The sequence below is a fragment of the Protomyctophum bolini genome (genome assembly GCF_963924005.1).
Source record: "Protomyctophum bolini genome assembly, chromosome: 11".
Taxonomy (NCBI): domain Eukaryota; kingdom Metazoa; phylum Chordata; class Actinopteri; order Myctophiformes; family Myctophidae; genus Protomyctophum; species Protomyctophum bolini.
Genome location: NC_137872.1, coordinates 27,254,336 through 27,274,452, shown reverse-complemented (window position 1 = coordinate 27,274,452; position 20,117 = coordinate 27,254,336). Strand labels below are relative to the sequence as shown.

Below are 20,117 nucleotides of genomic sequence, written 5' to 3'. Positions count from 1 at the left end.
TTTCCTCCTCCTCCCTTCTCTGTATTTCACTTTTCAGCCGTTATTGTCTCTCTCTTGCTCCCACACGGCAAAGGGGATGTTTACGGGTAATCTGAGGTGATGCCAGGTACTTTGGTGGTGGTTGTAAGTGGAGCTGGTCGTCTCCCGTTGCTTTCACAGCATAGCATAAAGCCAACTTTCCGCGAAACCTCACAGAATGAGTCATCATTACCGGTAGAAGTAGGCTACTCGGACTACTCACTTTACTTAAGTAAAAGTATAGCACAATGTAATACCCTTCCTATCAGAATTGTAGGCTAGTATTTGAGTAAATGTACTTATAGTTACATCCCACCCCTGCTAGCAGGTTGAGTCTGGTTAAACTTAGAGTTCAACCCAGTCAAACATGGCCAGGTCTGGTTATAATACAAAAATAGTCAAATACAGTAAGTATACACAAAAAAATGCCAAAGTATAAATGACCAATGAATTTTCATTTCGTTAGCTATTCAGGGCTGGAGCCAGGGTATGGGTGGTCTGTAAATATTTCAATATTCACTCAAATATATCTTATCCACTTAAACTCTAATAATAAGCTCCCTCCTGTTTTTGCTGTACACTAAATATCTTCGCCAGAATATTTCTAACCGCTGCATTAGCTTTTCCACAATATAGCCTTATCTTTGTTCACTGACTGAAAATATCAGCATCCATGATGCACCCACACAGTCCCCAGCAGTTACTGGCTTTTTATTTTGGGTGTCATCAGAAAAATGCACAAAGTGCACAAAGACCCGCACACCGTCTGCACTTGCAACGTGAACACTTTATTAGGCAACGTTTCGGTCAAAGACCTTCTTCAGGCATCAGATGCTCTGAAGAAGGTTTCTGAATACATTGAGCCCTGCCAGTGCCTACGCACCAGTCTCAGAGCCTATCAGGTGTGCATAAGACTTTGTTGCCTATTTTGGGTGCTATGAAAACATAAGTCAAATACTTGTAGAATTCCCTCCATACTAGTATATGTCATGTCGATGTACATAATTGTGTCTCACACATTTGATCTTCCTCTGCCCCCTATTTTGCTTTTAGCTATTTTAAATGGAATGTAGAATTAATTATTATCCTTGGCTATGGATTTGTTTTATGAGAGACTGGAATAAGAACTGATACTATTTTCTTAGCTAGAATATTAATTTTAACAGTTTGTACTTAATCATGACAAGTATGTTCTCTGTTTTTGAATTCTTCATTCACAGTGAAGGCGTGTAGCCGTGTACAGTACAGTAAGAAAAACACATTCTCCATAACGGCATATGTAATTGATAGAGAAAAAGTCCTTTTGGATGTGAGGTACAGGAGAAAGGAAAGGGATAGTAGCTCCTTCTCAGAGACCTTATATCATCTTTGTTGGGTGGAAACCTCATATGTCCAAAACTGTTACTTTTCTGGATTTAGTTATAGAAGTTCAAAATGTGTCGTTTCGAGCTTGTGGATCTGCTACTTTTGATACTTTTGTGTGACACTGTAGTTGGTATGATCAAGTGCGTACACACACACACACACACACACACAAAGTTACACAATGGAGAGTTGTCTGTCTATACCATTCTGATGGGAACCCATCACTGCCTGGTGATACTGGCCTTTAGTTTACTGATTCTAAACCATAAATTGTGACATATTGCGTTCTCATTCTGTATCTCAGATTGCAGGACAAGTGAGTGATGAACGGTTCTTATTGTTCTTCCATCTGCTGATGGTGGTTTGGAATGGAGTATCTAATTGTATTCTTTAAATAGTATTTCTATTTCATTTGGCTCATGTAGTAATTGGTTAGTTGGAGGGTTGCTTATTTTATTTTATGAACTGTTTACACAGGCATCTTCCCAGGAGTCTAGTTGCTTTTGGACCTGAATGATTCATAATAAATAATGACTAAAAAGGACTACCTTATAGGGTCCCACATACCCTTTATTCTCCTCTATGTGCCTTTTTATCTAATTATATCCGAGTTTTTTGGCGCCCTGCTCTGCATTGTATACCTATAACAAAGTCCCTTAGCTGTTCTAAAACCACTGTAAACCCATGCCCTCTTGGGGCTCATTGCTTTTATAATATTATTGTTCCCACATCGGCTGGCTATAATGTGTGGCGTATACTTTCTCAAGTTGACCCACAAAAAAGACTCTAGGCTAATAATCACACAGCCTGGTAGATTTTAAAACCTCAAAATGGGTGCAGGAGGATGGGGACATGGATGGTGTAGGCTACTATTTCGTTTCATCCATAACTATTCTATGAGTAGAACCATGAGAGATGAAATGTAACCCTCTGCACCGCCAGGTAAATCTCCATAGGATCAAATGATATCACGATGAATGGTGTTCTTTGTGTAAGCTAACGCTTTATGCTGTGGCTTAACCGCACCTAGCCTCGGAAACCCAGACGTTTTATTTCCTGGAAGAAAGAACCGCACCCCACACCAACTTATTTCCGTGTGGCATGGCACGCACCACGCAGTACATGTGCACGATATTTGGATACGCTAAAGATGTGCTTGTTTTTTTAATCAATTGTTCCAGGAACCCTCTTTAGTCTAGTCACTAACTAGACTAGGGGGTAAAAAATACATATATATCTTTTCTCCTATACATGAAATGTCATCTTCTATAAAATATTTGCTAAGGTCGGGGCTATAATGTGTTGTAACTACATGTATAATGCACTTATATAAGGCATTATACCAGTAAGACGCGCAAACGCGGGAAGCGAACGCAGCTCGTACATATTTGGGTTTTGGACGTATAGCTGCTTTGGGGACTCCTTATATGGTTATGGCTGAGTCATGGTGACGTAATCACTCAGCTCCATATATGGGCACAAAAGCGGGACAGACAGACAGACACACACACAGACAGACATGATCTGCTAGGTCTCATAGTAAGTGCTCACTGCGTTCGCAAACACTTGCATGACAAGGTTTATGTGCTGGTTATGCATTATAAACTCAGTGGAACGAACAGCACATTTGAACTACCAGGTCTTTAACGCATTATAATGCCGCACTACTTAAAGGTTGGGTCTTTAATGCATTTTAATGCTGCACTTATAATGCTTCATAACACTCATTATAAATGGTTATAATTATACATTACAACAACTTTTACCTAGCTAAGTTAAGGTTGTTATAATGTGAGCTTATAATGCATTTTGACCAACACTTATGTTATAAATGTTATAAGTTGTGTTATTATGGTGTTGTAGTGTTATAATGCCTCAAGCACATTAACTTTTTCCCCTATATCGATTACTCACCGCATGGAGACTTGAATTCATGGATATGTTTGTTTTTGCTTTCTTAAGCCAATCATTTGAGGAGTTTCTTTGTGTCTCCATATAAACAACAAATGGAGGATCTTTGCGTCTCCATAGGGAACCAGAGCTGGTCATGAAATTATTGGCTTAGTGAGTAAATTGGAATAAAACGTATTTTTGGGGGGTGATCTATCCCTTTTAAAATGCATTACAAATGTACAAGGCATTACAGACACGACCGTCTTACCCAGTCGGAAAGTTGTCAAACATGTGAATATATCTTGATGAATGTATAGGAAATATAAACCTATGAACACATAATGAAATATTATATCGATATACTCGTTTACTTTGTAACACTGCCATGGATTCTCAAAGAAACGCCAATGTTGGAAAGGTGTGGTCATGCTGAATAAAAGCGATATCACGTGTAAAGCAGTTATAGCCTGTGCGTTACATAACGAACAAGTGTCCTACTTCCAAACAAAGTTGTCTTAATGATGAAGTCTCCGGTCCAAAACAAATGATCGGTGGTGAGAAGAATGTCAACATATTTGCCTATTCAATGTTGCTGCACGGAAAGGACACTTGAGGAAAAGTGCTGCAGGTCTAAAATGTGAATATACTGTTTTCATCATGACACTTCATATTATGGAAACAAATCATGTTGAAATTGGATAGAAATATTAAATTTACATCCACTTTAGTTTTTGGTTAAATAATTTCTTAAGAATGGAAAAGGCTTTGGCAAATTAACCATCACTTTCACTTATATGAAAAAGAGTATGTGAGTTGGTAGCTCTGTTAGTTTTGAAAAATGTTGACAAATGTTTACAAGTCTTTACTTCTCTTGGTGGGTTTGCTGGCACAGTAACGGGGGTCCACTGTCAAATACATTAGCAATTTGGGGATCCTTAATAACATAAAATTCTAGACTGGCCAGAATTGGCCATTTCTTCAGATCAGGCTTCATCAACATACTGTAAAACAAAAAGCCTGAAAATGCCAGTAGGAGTCTGCATTTCTAGGAATATTCAAATGGACTCAGGCAGGTATCTTTCTATATGGTTATCTGCTGCTTTCTTACAGCAAAAAGAGGTGACCATGAAAACTGATTTCTCATAAACCCACTGCTGTTACCCCGGTGATAGAAGCATGAGGAAAACATCCAAATGTATCATAAATACTGTATATTGATATTTTAGCCAAGCCCTCGTCCTTATCGAGACGTTTTTCAATGTTTTGTTTATTTGGGAGATGTCATATATTTTCTTATGTAACTCGTAGACAATGCCTGCTCTCTCCACGTGATATATTACTGGATTCAGCACCACAACCACGCCCATCCAACAAGCCTGTGGTGTAAAGTAACATTTACTCAAAATTTGGGGTATGTTTTACTTTCTTCAATATTTCCAATTTTCAATACTTTTACTTCTACTCCACTAAGAGGCAAATATTGCACTTTTTACCTTAGTTCTACTATATATTTACAGATTTAGATTATTTACAAAACATACATTAACCACTTAAGCCTTATATACATTTCGGCCATTTGAATATAGCCAATCTCACAATGTGTCGTGATGAGACACATTGTGAGCTTGTATAGATCTAATATTTTCAAATGTTGAACTTGTGAAATGAGACATTCTGCACAATGAGTACTTTTAGATGCCAATACTTTTGTACTTTTACTCAAGTACATCTTTAATACTATAGGATTGTACTTGTAACAGCGTATTTCTACATTGCAGCATTGATACTTTTTAAAATGTCCTACATGCATCAATATATTGACATATTTTTCTTTCAGGGTACACAACCTTCTGACTGCTATGCTATACATGTCAACTTGAAACCTATCGGTAGGGTTATCCCGATCACGTGATTGTAAATCGGGGCCGATCACGTCATTTTCAAATGATCAGAATTGGATCGGGAGCAAAAACACATGATCGATCCATAGTATATATTATATCCATATCATGATATTAGACTGGATATTGTCTGTGATTTTGGATATTGTACTATTGTGATATGGCATAAGTGTTCTATAAAAATATAAATAAATAAAAATCGGTATCGGCAGATACTCAAAATCAAATGATCGGAATTGGATCGGGAGCAAAAAAAACGTGATCGGGACATCCCTACCTATCAGAGCTTGTTTTATTAATTTAATAATTGAATAGATGTAAACTCCCTAATGTTAACCATTCTTACAGATATTAGTTTCTTAGACACAGTTTCAGACACAGATTTGCCTTTGTGAATGTTTCCTTTTTCACTGTTTTAATAACTGCAGTTGCATCATTCATTGCCACGTTAATTGTCTCAGCCTATTCAAATGGTGCTTTGAACTGCTTCCTTCAGTTTAGAAGTGTTGTAGGCCTAAGCGTTCTAGCAACTTCACACGATTCCAGGCCCACAAAACTAAACTGGAGTCACTAGAAAGCTTTTTAATCAATTTCCTGCTTCAGATCTTTGAGTTAATTTCTTCAATTTGTCTACTTTACGCTCGGCTCAACCCTGGCTGAAATTGCACATATCCTAACAGATTCTGTGGAGCAGTAAGCACATGGTTTCTGTTAAGTCATCCTTTGAGCAATGAGCATCATCATGAATTCTTTCCTTCTTGTCCATCACTTTCTTTTTTACTTATAGTTTTCACCCCACTAATTTCCATACTGTTTTGTGTGAATTAAGGGGTTAGTTTGAACTTGGCTGCTCAAAATTAAGCAGCCACCTGCTCACCTTACCACCTCTCACAGGTTTCCAATCACAGCAAAACGGTTGACTTTCAAACCTCTCTCACTGTGGTCATTAGGTAAATTACAAACTGCTGATACCCACGTCCTAGGTGGTATAAAATTAAACACTTATAATATTACATTTCCCACATCTGCTGACTAGTGACTATGCTACGTGGCAAAGCCTTTCCCAAGGTGAAACGACAAATGCTATAGGCAGGTAGGTAGGTAGCCTATTATAACCTCAAAATGGCTGCTAGGGTTGATGGGGACATGGAAGGAGCAGGCTACTATTTCATTGCATCCATTACAACTGTTCTGAATAGAATAGTGGGTGCTATGAGACTTGAAATGTAACCTCCCACCGCCAGCTAAATCTCCATAGGATCAAATGATATCACGATGAATGGTGTTCTTTGTGGTGCTTTTATACTGTGGCTTAACCGCACCCTGCACCGACTTATTTCCGTGAGCACGACCATGGCAATAGCCGGATGTTCAAGATATGTTTATTTTTATTTATTAGGGGTCCAAGCAGCAACGATCCAGGAACTGTATCTGTCTGTTCTCATTGTTATTTTTATCCACAAAAAGTGTTTGTGCAGCAAAATAGGGACGTGCTGACCATTGGAAAATCCGGGGAAGTCCAGGCTTAATTCTTTTTTATATATAGGCCTATATAATTAGGCTGCACCAAACTGAATTAGAGGCTAAATCGCTGTCACCTTTCATTGGTTTGTATTTGGGTCTGTGATGCCGGAGGGCAATTTCTTTCCGGCATGCTGCCGAAGGGTCTCTCCAACTACATTTACCAGGCTGAATTACAGGCCCGGCACAGTGGCGTGTAAAAACATTAAAAAAATAGCGTTTGCAAATTCCGACCAATATACTCTCAGAAAACATATCCAACCGTACAATGACTCATTGACCTCAAGGTGGCACTTTTTTAATCAAGTTTACATTCTTGCAATTATTTAATAGGCTACTGTAGCTTGGACAGGAGACAATTCCTTTAGCATTTCTCCAAATGCATCCAAATCTTTGCTCCACTGGTCTTCAAACTTTATGAATCAATATCAATCAATTTCCCCTCGGGGATTAATAAAGTATTTTCCATTCCATGACTTTTTAAGCATATATATATTTTTTAAATCTATTTTCAACATCTTGTCAGAAACTGCAGAGTCAGTCATTCCAAAACTTAGTCAGGACCATCCAACAGTCTTCACTGGTCTCAAGCTGTTGAATATTTTGAAATGCCATTCCATTTGAATGTTTCAATTATACCTACAAGCCAATATATATTTTTTTCTTTGGAAGGCAGAGGGAGGAAGTTCACACAAGACAATGTGATAGATGTTTATTTTTTAATTTTTATTTATAATAATGCCTTTTACAACATAAGACACAGTTTAAAATACAGACAAACGGGACATTTGAATTCATTCCTTAAAATGTAATGTTATTTAAATGTAATTTAAGTACGTTCGTTTAAACCTTAAACAATTGTGCCCCACACACAATTTTATGGAATAATCACATTTGCGCCATGAGCAAATGTCATGGCATATTAACAAAATATGTTTTATACACAATTCCCCAAACTCTTCAAGTATATCTTTTGTATTCAATGGTATTTTACAATGGATTTGTACATGGGAACTGTGTATGTGTGTGGGGGTGTGTGTTAAACAAATGCATAATGTATCACTGCATATGGTGAGAGAATGGGATCTTTGAGGCATCAATATGAACACACAATGATCTCTTCGAGGGTTCATGCTGGTATGCTTCGTGTGTGTGTGTGTGTGTGTGTAAGTGTGTGTGTGTGTGTGTGTGTGTGTATGTGTGTGTGTGTGTGCGCGTGCGTGCGTGTGTTCATGTTGATGTTGCTGGTTGAGTGGCCTGGAAAGTAGGCTTCTTGTATCATTTGTGTCCTCACTTTAGTACAATTAAATTCAAGTCAGAGTTTTACTACCCCCTTTTGAAGCACACCATTACTACAGAAGTACCCTCACACCATGTCCTTTATATAGTCCTTGCTTTGCAAGTAAACAGTCATCACTAAATTCCCCTAACCCCATTGGCTGGCTTGGATGCCAGTCAGTTAAAATAGGAAAAGGGAAATCAGTTTTTTGTCCCCCTTAAAGTTTAAAAGACAAGTATCCTATCTTCCTAGCCTTTCGTCAAGTGTCAAATCTATTTGATTTGATTTGTTGTACTTCTTGGTCAATAAAACAGGATCCATAGCCTGTATGCTCTTCTTTTATCCAGCCATTCAATTGTTTATAGTGTTTATAATTTATTGCCATAAACTTTGTTTGGCAATGAGTCAATGTGTCACTTGCTTGTCACACAGAAAGCACTGGGGATAAGTTACTTCTCGGCCAACGTTGCAAAAAGTCTCGTCGGGCAACAATTCAAAAAGTCTTGTTTTCACCGTGGCAAGCAACATGTTGCCCATGTCGTCGCCACACGCCAATAAGTGATGATGAAATAATCGGGCCTCAAGGAAATTCTACAGTGGCAGTTTGATGATAATGATGATGATGATGATGATGATGATGCAATATTCAGGCGCCAGTGAGGAGGGAAGACAATTGCCTCGAAGCAGCATCTTGTTTCTTCCCCTGTACAGACTTTGACACTATTTGATGACCTCATCGGCACGCAATAGACAGGAAGGGATGATGACAATGATGATGCTATATCAGAGGCCAATGTGGTTGGAAGGTAGGAAAGAAGGCAGGATTCTTTCCAGGTGGGACAGAGTTGTCACAGTTGATGTTATATATGTATATATATATAGCGCCCCCGGCCAACACGACGGCGGCCACGCAGCGATGGGGCATCAGACGATGCGGAAGGAGAGCAGGTTCTCGGAGTGCATGTTGTTGAGCGTGCGCAGGTCCGGCAGCTTCAGGAGGAGCTTGGTGAAACGGGCAGAGTCACCGTGAAGGTGGTTGTTGTCGATGCCGGGCGAGGAGGTCTTGTTGACCAGCGAGCGCAGAGCTCTGATCAGGTTCTCCTGGAGGTTTTCCACCGAGGCCACGTTCTCTATACCAGACCGGTCTGAGAGAGAGAGAGAGCGAGGTTAAAGGCCTGGTACATGCCGAAATAATGGAGGCATGTTATCCTGTTATCCACTTAAGCCCTATTTTATACTTTGCCACACAACAGTGTTGTGCCACAAAAAAACGAAAATAGCACATATACAAGCATACATGTCGCAATGTGATCAATTTGCTATTTTCACATTTTTTGGGGGGTGTATTGTATTTGAAAACGAAAAGAAAAATCACCTATAATGACATGCCTATTTATTATTATATTTTTAATCATCAATGAAATGGATCAGCTCAATAAACGTTTGCACCCTAACATCCCTCCATCCCTGCATGCCTACCTGCAGACACCAGCACCACGGCGGTGAACAGTCCCAGCTCCTCCGCGCTGAGCTCCAGCAGGGCCAGTTTGTGGCTGAACTCAAACATGGCCCCCAGGAGCTCCCCCATGCCCATGGCACGCAGCTCCTGCAGCCCGTAGGTGGCGCCGGAGATGAAGGTGACCGTCTGCTCCTGGATGTTGAACAGCGAGGAAAAACGCACCATCAGCACCTGCAGGGGGACGAGGGTGCAGGATGAGAGAGGGTTTAGTGGTGGTTGATCTCTGGAAACAATAATGTATTACTTTATTCAGTTAAAAGCATTTTCTTTTGCATTCTAGAGTGCTTGTATGTGTGTGTGGTGTTGTATGTCTTTCAAGAGTATGTTGGTGACTGGGCGTAAGTCTTCACTTGAGTCTTAATAATATATCTGACACATATCTGATAAAATGAATATATGGGCCTCTGTGAGTGTTTATTACCATAATGTTCAGTATGTGCGTGTTCCTGTGTCCTGCGCCCCATGTCACCTTTACTCTTTCTAATGGTCTTTCTATAGAGCGTCGAAGTCTGCCATAATTTACGCTTCCTACTTGGGTCACGAAGATTCTAAGATGACCCAATGTTATTTTCCACAGAGAAAAATGTCTGTGACCCAGGGGATGAGCGAGTGACGTCAGGACTTCGGTACTCTATTTTCTCAGGCTGTGGTTCTATTCCTGGAGGTGTGCTGTGTGTACCTCGAAGGTGCCGGCCTTCAGCAGGGTGACCTGGTCGTTCTGAGACAGAGTGCTGAACCCTGGGATGTGCTTGGCAAACTCCACCACCTCCCTGACGGCCGGGGTGAAGGACAGGGAGAAGTCCTCCCAGATGTCCTGGGCGGACTTGGACGGGTCCGCCTGGGGGTACATGTTCATAGGACATGCCTGGACACACAGAGAGAGAGAGAGAGAGAGAAGAAGAAGGTGGTTTACGATCGATTCTCACTGCTCAGAACATTGGTATATTTACATGACAAATGTTTGAGGACCACTGGGCTAGAATATGCCATAATGTCAGTGTGCTTGCATGTTCTCACCAGCACTATGCCCGAATGGTTCTTCATCGGGCAGTTCTGCCCCTGGAAGGCGTGGCTGCCCGGGCCCTCTCCTCCAGTCAGGTTGATGTTATGCAGGCTCCGCCTCCCGTTGTTATGGTAGTTGTGTGGAATGTTGCGTCCGTTGTCGTGTGCCGCCGCCGGGCAGCCGTTGCGCCCCCCGGACACCAGGCTGTTGTTGTTGTGGCGGAAGATGGTGTTGTCCAGGCCGTTGGCATGGTAACTGCCGGGGCAGCGGTTGGGCCCCCAGCTGTCCAGCTCGCCGTTGTGCTGCTGCGGCGCTGGGGGCGTGGCCAGCTTGTCGTGGGCGTACAGGAAGGTCTCGCGGTGCGCACGGGCGATGGCGCTGATGGTGGAGTCCACCCCCGGGTTGGGGGGGCAGAAGGGGGTTGGAGCAGGCGGGGAGTGGGCTTGGGGAAGGCTCTGGGTGGCCAGGGCAGCGAACGGGAGAGGAGGAGGAGGGGAGGAGGAGGAGGACACCGGGGCCGGTGGGGAGGGGCAGGACGGTGCCAGGGGCAGCGCAGCAGTGTGCTGTGGCTGCTGGGGGGCCAGGGTGACGCCGGGGCACGGGGAGGCGTGGGGAGGCGGGGAGGACGAGGAGAGGCTGGCGAGCTGGAAGTCGCTCTGCAGCTGGTTGTTCACCATGTTGTTCATCATGGCGCTCTGCATCTCCGCCAGCATCCTCTGCTTCTCGCGCTTCGGAATGCGACCGAAGCGCACGGCTGGAGGAGAGAGAGAAACGGCAACATTTAAAAAATGCTGTCCTCCATCCAGTACAACAACTCCTATGTGTGATATCAATTCTAGATGACGTGACTTATATGGGTGTCAGTGAGACAGGCAACTATCAAGTGATTGATAGTTGGGTACCAAATGGACCTTTATGTGTCTGTAACACTAAGAGTTATGCATGTGCATACCATTACTTTCAATTAAAAGCTTTGAATGCTACTGCTGTGTACAGTGTGTGTATTCACCATCTCTGCTCATGCCGACTGACAGGCACTTCTTGAAGCGACATTGCTGACAGCGGTTCCTATTGATCCTCATGATGATGCAGGTCTCATTCTTCAGACACTTCTTATACTGGATGTTCTGCTGGATGCTACGGCGGAAAAAGCCCTGGTGGTGGAGACCAAAGAGGCACGTTACTGACTGGTTCTAGTCGACCGCACTGCGTAAAAGGTCAGTGACTGACTTCCTGACTGACTTATTTCAGACTGCACTGAGTGACTGATGAATGACCAACTGACTGACTAGGCGAAGCATCAGCTCGCGGACTGACTGCCGGATCATTTAAATTAAATCAGTGTGTGTGTGATTCTTCAATAGCATCTCACCTTGCAGCCCTCGCAGGCATGGACTCCATAGTGGAACCCCGAGGCCACGTCACCGCACACCTTACACAGCAACACCATGCCATTCAGCTCTGTAAGACAATGTCAGTGGTGGTGAGAACACTCGCTTGTACAACACAATTTTACAAAAGCAAAATGGTTTGATGGAGTGATTCTGAACACTTACTGGTGAGACTGGCCACAGACTTGCTGGGAGAGGCCCTGAGTGAGGCCCCATCGTCTCGGCCCCCCCGCGGGGAGCCACTGGATGAAGATGAGGAAGAGGAGGACAAGCCCTCCTCCCCCGCGGAGCCTGAGCCCGATCCTCCGCCGCAGAAGAGGAAGGAGGGCGGCGAGGAAGAGGCCGAGGTGAAGAAGGCCTGAGAGTCAGAGGTGTCGCTGTACATGGAGACGGGACTGGTGCGGCTGGGCGAGCCGGCGCTCGAACCCACGTAGGAGATCACACCGCCTGGAGGTGAGAGGAAAATGGGAGGGGTGAGATTATCATTATTTTTGTTTTATTTATTTTCTTTGTGTTCTTTCATTCATCGTGATGAATAAATTGTTACCAGGTTTTATACGAATAACGAACAAATACATCATATAAAAAATTATCCAATAAATTGGTTAATACAAATTTCTGATTAAATCATCAAGGCAGCATCAGCATTATTTTTGCTTTTAATATTTCTATCACTACCCACAGTTATGTAACTAATCAATATACAGATGGCTAATCTGACATGTGTGGCCTGCCCTACAGCATAACTAATCAATATGATTACTGTACTGAAGATGGATGACCCAACTTCACCTCTTCCACCCCTCAACGCCCAAATTCCTTACCCCACCATTCCACAACAGCAGCCTGTTTTATAGACAGTCCTGCTTTAGCCATGGAGACCAGCTCCACTGACTAAACTGGAAAATGCCGATTTACTGTCAAGATTGTATGACACATGATGTGAGGGATATAGGCTCCAGCACCAAAGCATTTTGGATTCAACGGGTGACCCAGAATTGACAGGGATGTGGTTCCAAGTGCTAAACCGCAAATGGATGAAGAAAGAGTGCCACCCCTCAGTGACACATATCTTGTCTTTATATAGCTAATAGCTGATATGTATTTCCATGATTTAGGTGCTGCTGACCAGAATATAAGGGCTGTCGGTGTGGAAGCCAGCCAGTGTCCATTATTCCGTCTGTGCTGCACAGACAGGTGGTAGAGACATGCTGTTTTGATTTTAAGGACACGGAGGGAGTCAAGTGTTCTGGCCTTTCTCATCGCGTGGCGGTGCCCATGCACGTGCCAGGCCTGCACGTGGAGTCATGGACCCATCTCCTCTCCACTCCCAGGGGGCTAGACTTATGCCCAATTATTTTTGCGAGACTCCACTGTGTCCTGTTTCATAGCGATGTACCCAATAAATACATAGATTCTGTATAGCTAATCATTGAAATATTTCCCATTAAATATTTGCACTGTAGGACACTGAAAACGGCACCATTGCAATAAGACAGGGAGACAATGATAAATACGCCATGAAGGTCTGAGGAAGGGCTTTGGACCGAGACGTTACCACTTCTAAGTAAAGTAAATATATGTCTGGGAGCATAAATTAGTGTGCAGACTTTTTTATTCTTTAGACAATGATAAATATGCCTTCCTCTTGCTCATTGTCAAGTCTAGTCTAAAGGCCAATTTATGCTTTATGCTTTCAGGTTTCATCCATCCGTTAATCTCGCTAGTAGCAGGTATAAGCAAGCCAATCGGGTAGCCAACCAGCCAGCCCAAGCCCCCCAGAGTTAACATGATTACATAATAAGTGTTGTAGGGACAAGCACAGAGGGTCACAGGGTCACTGTGTCAGGTGTCACCACAACAGAGCATGTGCTCTGAGGCCATGGTACTCCTCTTGGCTCCTCCTCTCAGCCCCTCCCCTTGCACTGCAACACATGCTATCACTGTTGTCCTGTCTGTCCAGCAGACCACCAAGCTGCTTTCTCCTTCCCTTCCCTCTTTTATTTCCTTCAACATCTCTGTTTCCTCTTTCCTTTCTGTCTCATTCTCCTCTCATGTTTCTCCTTCTTTTTGTGTGCCATTGTTTAGGCCTGAAAGCATAGGCCTAGTATTTGTTTAATTAATGCTAGATTAAAACAACATTTCTGTTGGTGGATTGCTTTTGTATTATAAATAAATCTTGCTGACCAGTCAAGGCCACCCTCTACACTCTACAGGCATCCACATATATATATATATATATATTGGCCTTCAGCCAGGTTTCAATACAACAATAACTCGGATATTGGTTCAGGCTGAAGTGTAACTTTAGCGGAAATACTGAGGAGGAGGAGGAGGAGGAGGAGGAGTGCTATTTTATGACAATTTTGTTGTGTTCCGGAAAGGACAGCACAGTAGGCTAGACTAGTAGGCTATAACACAAACTGGTGTTGCACTGAAATTGTTCAGATATCAATTTATTTTAATGGGGGTCAGAGGGGTCAAGTTCAAGAGACTGAACTCCAGTCATGGCTGGCTGGAAGTTAGTCCCTTTTCTTTCTTTCTTTCTTTCTTTCTTTCACATAACATTGCTGAGATTTTCTTCAACTTTAACCTGATGCAACGACCTTAAATATTTGTGCCCATACATTTTCTAAAACGTGCTAAATGGGGGTTTTACATGGTAGGCGGCAGCAGAGAATTTGCCCGGACTCGGAATTCGATAAGTCAACGTTTTCGGTGCAACGCTTGTTTTATTTGCTGCAGCGACCTGCGACCGCCTCCCTCACGGCGGCTCTTTGTACGAGAGGCTCGCGTCACGTGTTCCAGGCCACGTGCGTCCTCCAACAGCAGGACAGGCAACGAGACTGGCTCTGCTGTACGCCCCGCCCCCGCCAGGGCACCGCCCTCTGTAGAAGGTTCTCACGTTTCCTCCATTCATCCCCTGCACACGCACATGGATGGATTTCTCCCTGTGTGGCGCTGTCCTTGGTACCTAGATCTGAGGACGCTGTTGCAATACTACTAGGCATCTGGAATAGTACTGGGGGGTAGGAAGGGTGTACAACAGCAGATGGTCACTGCGAAAAAGATCTGTCACAAACTCTTGAATGGAATACATTTAACATTTCTCTATTTGTCTGTCTATTGTCAGTCAGCTACGACGTCTCCCGTTCTCAGAAAGCTCTCGCCTCATCACGCAGACTCAAAGGTATAAGCATACCTCAGTTACAAAAGTGCCTGTGGGGATATTGTAGTTACACCTTTTCAAAGTCACATCTAGAGTTGCGAGGCCATTGTCTGCCTTAGATTGGTTTCTTAATGTGTCCCACTTTCTCCCTATGGGCTGCCACGGGAGGGGTTATTCTTACCCCAGACCACCACCACCCTCCACTCCCGGCCTAAACAGTCAAAGAAGCACATGGCAAGCATGGCTTGCGTCACTCACTCAAACAAACAAACAAACAAACAAACAAACAAACAAACAAACAAATAAATAAATACATGAATAGACATGTCTGCGTCGAGGATGGAGGGGGGTGATACGATCGCCTATAAGATCAACTTTACTGATACCATTACCACCTAGATAAAATAAAATATTGTGATGCTGGCCTTATGAATAAATGCAGAGAATATAAAAATGAATCATGTAAGGTCTGCGTTCTGCAATGAGTATATGCACCTATCTGTTAACAGTCATAATTCAGACATCCATTCAGTGTGTCATGAGAGTGCGCGAGGAGAGAGAAGAAAGGACAGGATCATGTGTGGCAGAGAACAGTGAATATACTCATGGGATTATGTAATGAGCTCAAGCTGTGCTGTGTGTATGGTCAATGCATGGCTGGACGCCGCGGACAAAACAAAACGCACATGGCTCGGTTTACCGGGCCATGTGAACGTAAACTATAGTGCTGGCGGGGACACGCGCGCTGGCCCGTCCACCACCTGACACAGAAGAAAGGCTGCCATGACCCAGTTTTCCAAACTCGGCCACGGGACTTAACCAAAGTCTTTGGGTAGAACGTTAACGTTACGCACAAACCTATCCAACAACCATCTGGTCTCATTCAACTCTACCAAAGATTTAAGAGTGATACGGGCAGCCTATATACGTGATTTGACATGATCAACATTGACATTTCATCATACAACACAATAACACATCATGCAAGTTGCAAGGGGCTTGCCGTAAAATTCGTTACGCGTTAAAGCGCATTTTACGCACAAGACGCTCAGCTGGTAGAGCTACAGGCTACTCCACCAACTTTTAACATAAATTCCAAAGGCGCATTAATGAAGGTCACACACTGAAACTAACATGCAATATCTGCGGTTCATATGCCTATGACATAGACTATACGCTCAGCACCGGCGAAGCAAAAAGAAAACTGGGTTATATGCGGATGTGCTGTTTGGCATCTAGAGAGCGATGCGCTTTCCCGGCAAGTTGTAGCCTGTTTAACTAAACGAGGTTTTCCATTCAATAATGAATTTCAAAGCCACAGCACGCAGACCTAAATTATAACATAATCACAGGCTACATAAACAAAAAACACACAATATTGTACCATGTTTTACCTGTGTTGTTGTTTGTGTCCATCGCAGTCATTCTGAGTTCCAAAAAGTCTGTCATGCAAGGAATCTTCTCCAAACCGTGGAACTGATCTCTTCTTGTCTCGACGTAGAAGCCCGAGTATATTGACGGACGGCAGAGTTTTGCCCTGTCCTGTTTTCTTTCGGCAGTAAAGTCAGCGCTCGTGAATTTAATTATCAGAAAAATAACCTCCTCTCGTCCCCCAGGAGGCAGATGATCAGCAGCAGAAACAGTGATTTAACTGCCTGTGCAGGGACCAGCGGTAGACTCGGTTTTCCAATACTCATTCTCAGTTTCACACAGTGTTTACGTGGAAAACAAAAATTGCGTCTTTGGTGTGTTTGTCTGTCTGCCTTACTCCGTCTCTATCGATCCGTCGATATCTAATCTGTGTCTAGAATAGATGTGAGTCGCACTTTCCCTCTCCTTTTGCTTTTTGCTCGCTCCCTCCTCCTTACTCCCTCCTCCCTCTCTCTCTCTCTCTCTCTCTCTCTCTCTCTCTCTCTCATCCCTAGAGAATCTGTGCGCGCGCACCGAGAGGGAGGCCTGCCTGTCTTCTTTGGTCGCACGCGGCAGAAAACGGGACCATGTGACCGCTGGGGGAGAGCCTCGTGCCCCAGTGACACAGTTTCTCTCCACACAGATCCCTGTGTACTTTTTAAAATCCCCGTGCACGTGCAGTCGCTGGCTATTATGTCCCGAGTGACCATGGGACATGTAGTCAAAATGTAGTCATATCTATATCTTTGTTTTTTCCACCACTTATTCAATTGTGCGTGTGTGTGTGTGTGTGTGTGTGTGTGTGTGTGTGTGTGTGTGTGTGTGCACACAGTGTTATATATGGAGAAGATACAGTATAGCACGTATGACTGTATGTGTGTGTGTGTGTGTGTGTGTGTGTGTGTGTGTGTGTGCGTGCGTGTGTGTGTGTGCGTGCGTGCGTGCGTGTGTGCGTGGAGGGTGGGGGCGCTGAGTGGGTGGTAGCAGAGGAGGGGAGGAACATATATAGCCAGAGGAGTGTGTAGATTAGCATGCTGTGCACACATACACATACTGCGAAGTTCAACGAGTTCATGTTTAAAGACATGTGAATGATGTGAGCTGTGGGCTGGAGTGCATGGAGATGCTCTGAAACAACCCCTGAGGCCCAATGTGCATATCACGATGATGATGATGATGATAATAGCAGTCAGCAAGAGCAAGTCAATAATTAGTTTGAGTTTTCTGCTTAAATGCCATGCAGCAATGGTAGTATTTGAAAAATAATGTTTAAGTGAGTGATTGAAATCTTTACGGACACAGATCACATTATGGAAAAATTAATGTTTACACACCAACAACAGTCAAAGGATGAAAACCACAAAAAGCTTGAGAGCATTCATTGTGGTCCTTTGGTGTAAATGCTTGTGTAAATTGTGGATGATAGATTATAGATAGATGGATGGATGGATAGACAGACAGACAGACAAACAGACTGCCACTTAATGATGCATTTATATAGTGCCTTTATCCATGGCGCTTTACAATGTGCATTATATTCACCTATTCACACACATAACTCATAATATATACAGCAGAGGAAACCATGCAAGGCACCATTCTGCTCATTGGGACTCGGGAGCAATCATGGGTTCAGTGCCCTGCTCAAAGGACACTTTGACACTAACTGGGGGAGAATGGCTGGGGTCAAACTGGGAACGTTCCGGCCAGAGCCACTGCCGCACTCAGGCGCACTGCCACACTGCCACAGTCACTTTTGTGTATACTGTATAGGTTTGTGATTGACAACTCACTTCACATGATATGAATCATCCAATGGGTTTTGAACAATAGTGTCGGGCTAGAGTGGAAGGCTTGTGATTGTGAGGTTAGTTGTTTGAATCTATGGCCCAACAGAGAGGACATATTTTAAATTATGTGGGTGAATAGCTGCTTCACCAGCACTGCTGTGGTAACCTTCTTGAGCATTGGCACCTGATTCATCCGCAACGCGTTGTGAGCTTGTAGGTCGTTTATTTTTGGCGTGCGACGCCATCATGCATAAATTAGGCATTACAATGACTTTATACTTATGTTTGGTACTGGACAGCCATTCTGGGGGAAAAAGAGGACATACGATGAAATTTGAGGCAGAGTGTACCATAGTTAAACACCCCATAGAACCCAAAACGGAAGTTAGGACAAAGTCAATAGTCCACTTCAACCACACACACACACACACACACACACACACACACACACACACCTCTCTGATGCAGGAACATTTATTTATTCCTCATAACATACACACTCAGGCCCAAAAACCTAAAATGCAATAATTGATCTATGACACCTAAGCAGTCTACTACGGCACACATGGTTTGCACGTTCAAGGTGAATGAAACTATTAATAGTTATATGGAAAATATCAATACCAATAATAACAATCACCGTAATGTCACGAAAAATGCTGGTAGAGCGGATCTGCAGCAAAATAACAGCTTTGAAACCTTATTGGTCAGAATGGAACCACACAGAAGACCAACAACTTAACTGTGTAACATTAAATGTGACATTAACGCTGATTCAAGAAGTAGGTTAATGTATTTTAGGTTGTCAGCAAGAAACCAATAACCACCATGAACAATTTGTGCCGTGTCAAGCCAATTCATAGCAGCCCCCACCTCGACTATTGTTAACCGCTGTACCTGTGTGCAATCCTATTAACTGCTCCAGTGGAGCAAGTGAGTGGCCACCGTGCAGTGAAGGACTGCCGTACACAGTAAAAGTCATCAGTGTTCATTTAACCCTGTCGATCTCAAACTTTTGGACTCCCATAACGCTCCGAGTTACAGAGGTTTTTACAGTGTATTAGTACAGGGGTTCTCAACGTTTTTGGCTGGGGACCCCCGGAAAGCCTTTGGCCATGTCTCGCGATAACCCCAACCATTTCTAAAATAAAACGTATTGGGGAAGGTACAGAGGAGTAAGTGATGCCTGCAGTGTGGATCATTTCAAGGCAAGAACGCTGGTTGCACCAGACCACATGAAATTCTAGAAAGGATAGCATAGCTGAAGTATAAAATATAGGTTTAAAGTGGTTAAATTAACCCATTCAAACCAGGAAAACATCTGTGTCATTTGTTATGAGATATTTTACTCAAATCTTTGCTTCTAGGGTCCCTGGAACAAGTTTGAGATGGCAGTCCGGACAAATGGGTCACAGGTATCTTTTTCTCTCCTTTCTTCTTCCACACACGCAAAGGTGGTGTCTTAGTGCCAGATGTAACTGCTGTACCCCTTAGCAGAATGGACCCTTATGTGTTATTTGTTGTCGAAAAGATTGTCTCTCTAGAAAATAGAGCACATAATTTACACATGTCATGGATGAATCACTGTGTTACTGCAGCCATGTCAAGGTTTTCATATTTCTGTGTCCTTTTGGGGGCGCTCTAAGTGTGTTCTATGTGTTGAGGGTTCTCAATTATGTGTCTTGGTTGCGTCTGTGTTCTGATAATTAAGCTTGTTGGTTTCACCTGTTTGTGAGTGAGAGAGGGCAGGAGTCTCATTACATTGAAGGAGAGTGCACTGTGCAGATCACAGAGAGCTCTGTGCAGGAGTAAGAAAGCAGTTGGAAGGAAGAAAGCAAAGTACTAGACCAGAAGAAGT

The 20,117-nt window shown here is 43.2% G+C and overlaps 1 protein-coding gene across 1 annotated transcript; it reads right to left on the bottom strand.

The window, feature by feature from the left end:
• Window positions 1–7,411: 7,411 nt before the first annotated feature.
• nr1d1 (nuclear receptor subfamily 1, group d, member 1) lies at window positions 7,412–16,923 on the bottom strand. The gene is made up of 8 exons (XM_080774858.1): window positions 16,454–16,923; window positions 12,056–12,337; window positions 11,872–11,960; window positions 11,509–11,653; window positions 10,514–11,253; window positions 10,176–10,361; window positions 9,457–9,667; window positions 7,412–9,122 (listed from the first exon to the last, which is right to left on the bottom strand). Exons 1-8 carry the CDS (start codon window positions 16,506–16,508, stop codon window positions 8,902–8,904), a joined length of 1,929 nt encoding a protein of 642 aa, XP_080630984.1. The 5' UTR covers window positions 16,509–16,923; the 3' UTR covers window positions 7,412–8,901.
• Between the last annotated feature and the right edge of the window lie 3,194 nt (window positions 16,924–20,117).

Excerpts from the sequence above, each read along its gene's own strand:
- nr1d1 (XM_080774858.1), bottom strand. The coding sequence starts at position 16,508 with ATGACAGACTTTTTGGAACTCAGAATGACTGCGATGGACACAAACAAC. Across the intron at positions 11,961-12,055 it reads GTCTGTGGCCAGTCTCACCA|AGCTGAATGGCATGGTGTTG; the intron begins GTAAGTGTTCAG and ends ATTGTCTTACAG. Across the intron at positions 11,254-11,508 it reads AGTCGGCATGAGCAGAGATG|CCGTGCGCTTCGGTCGCATT; the intron begins GTGAATACACAC and ends TCTCTCCTCCAG.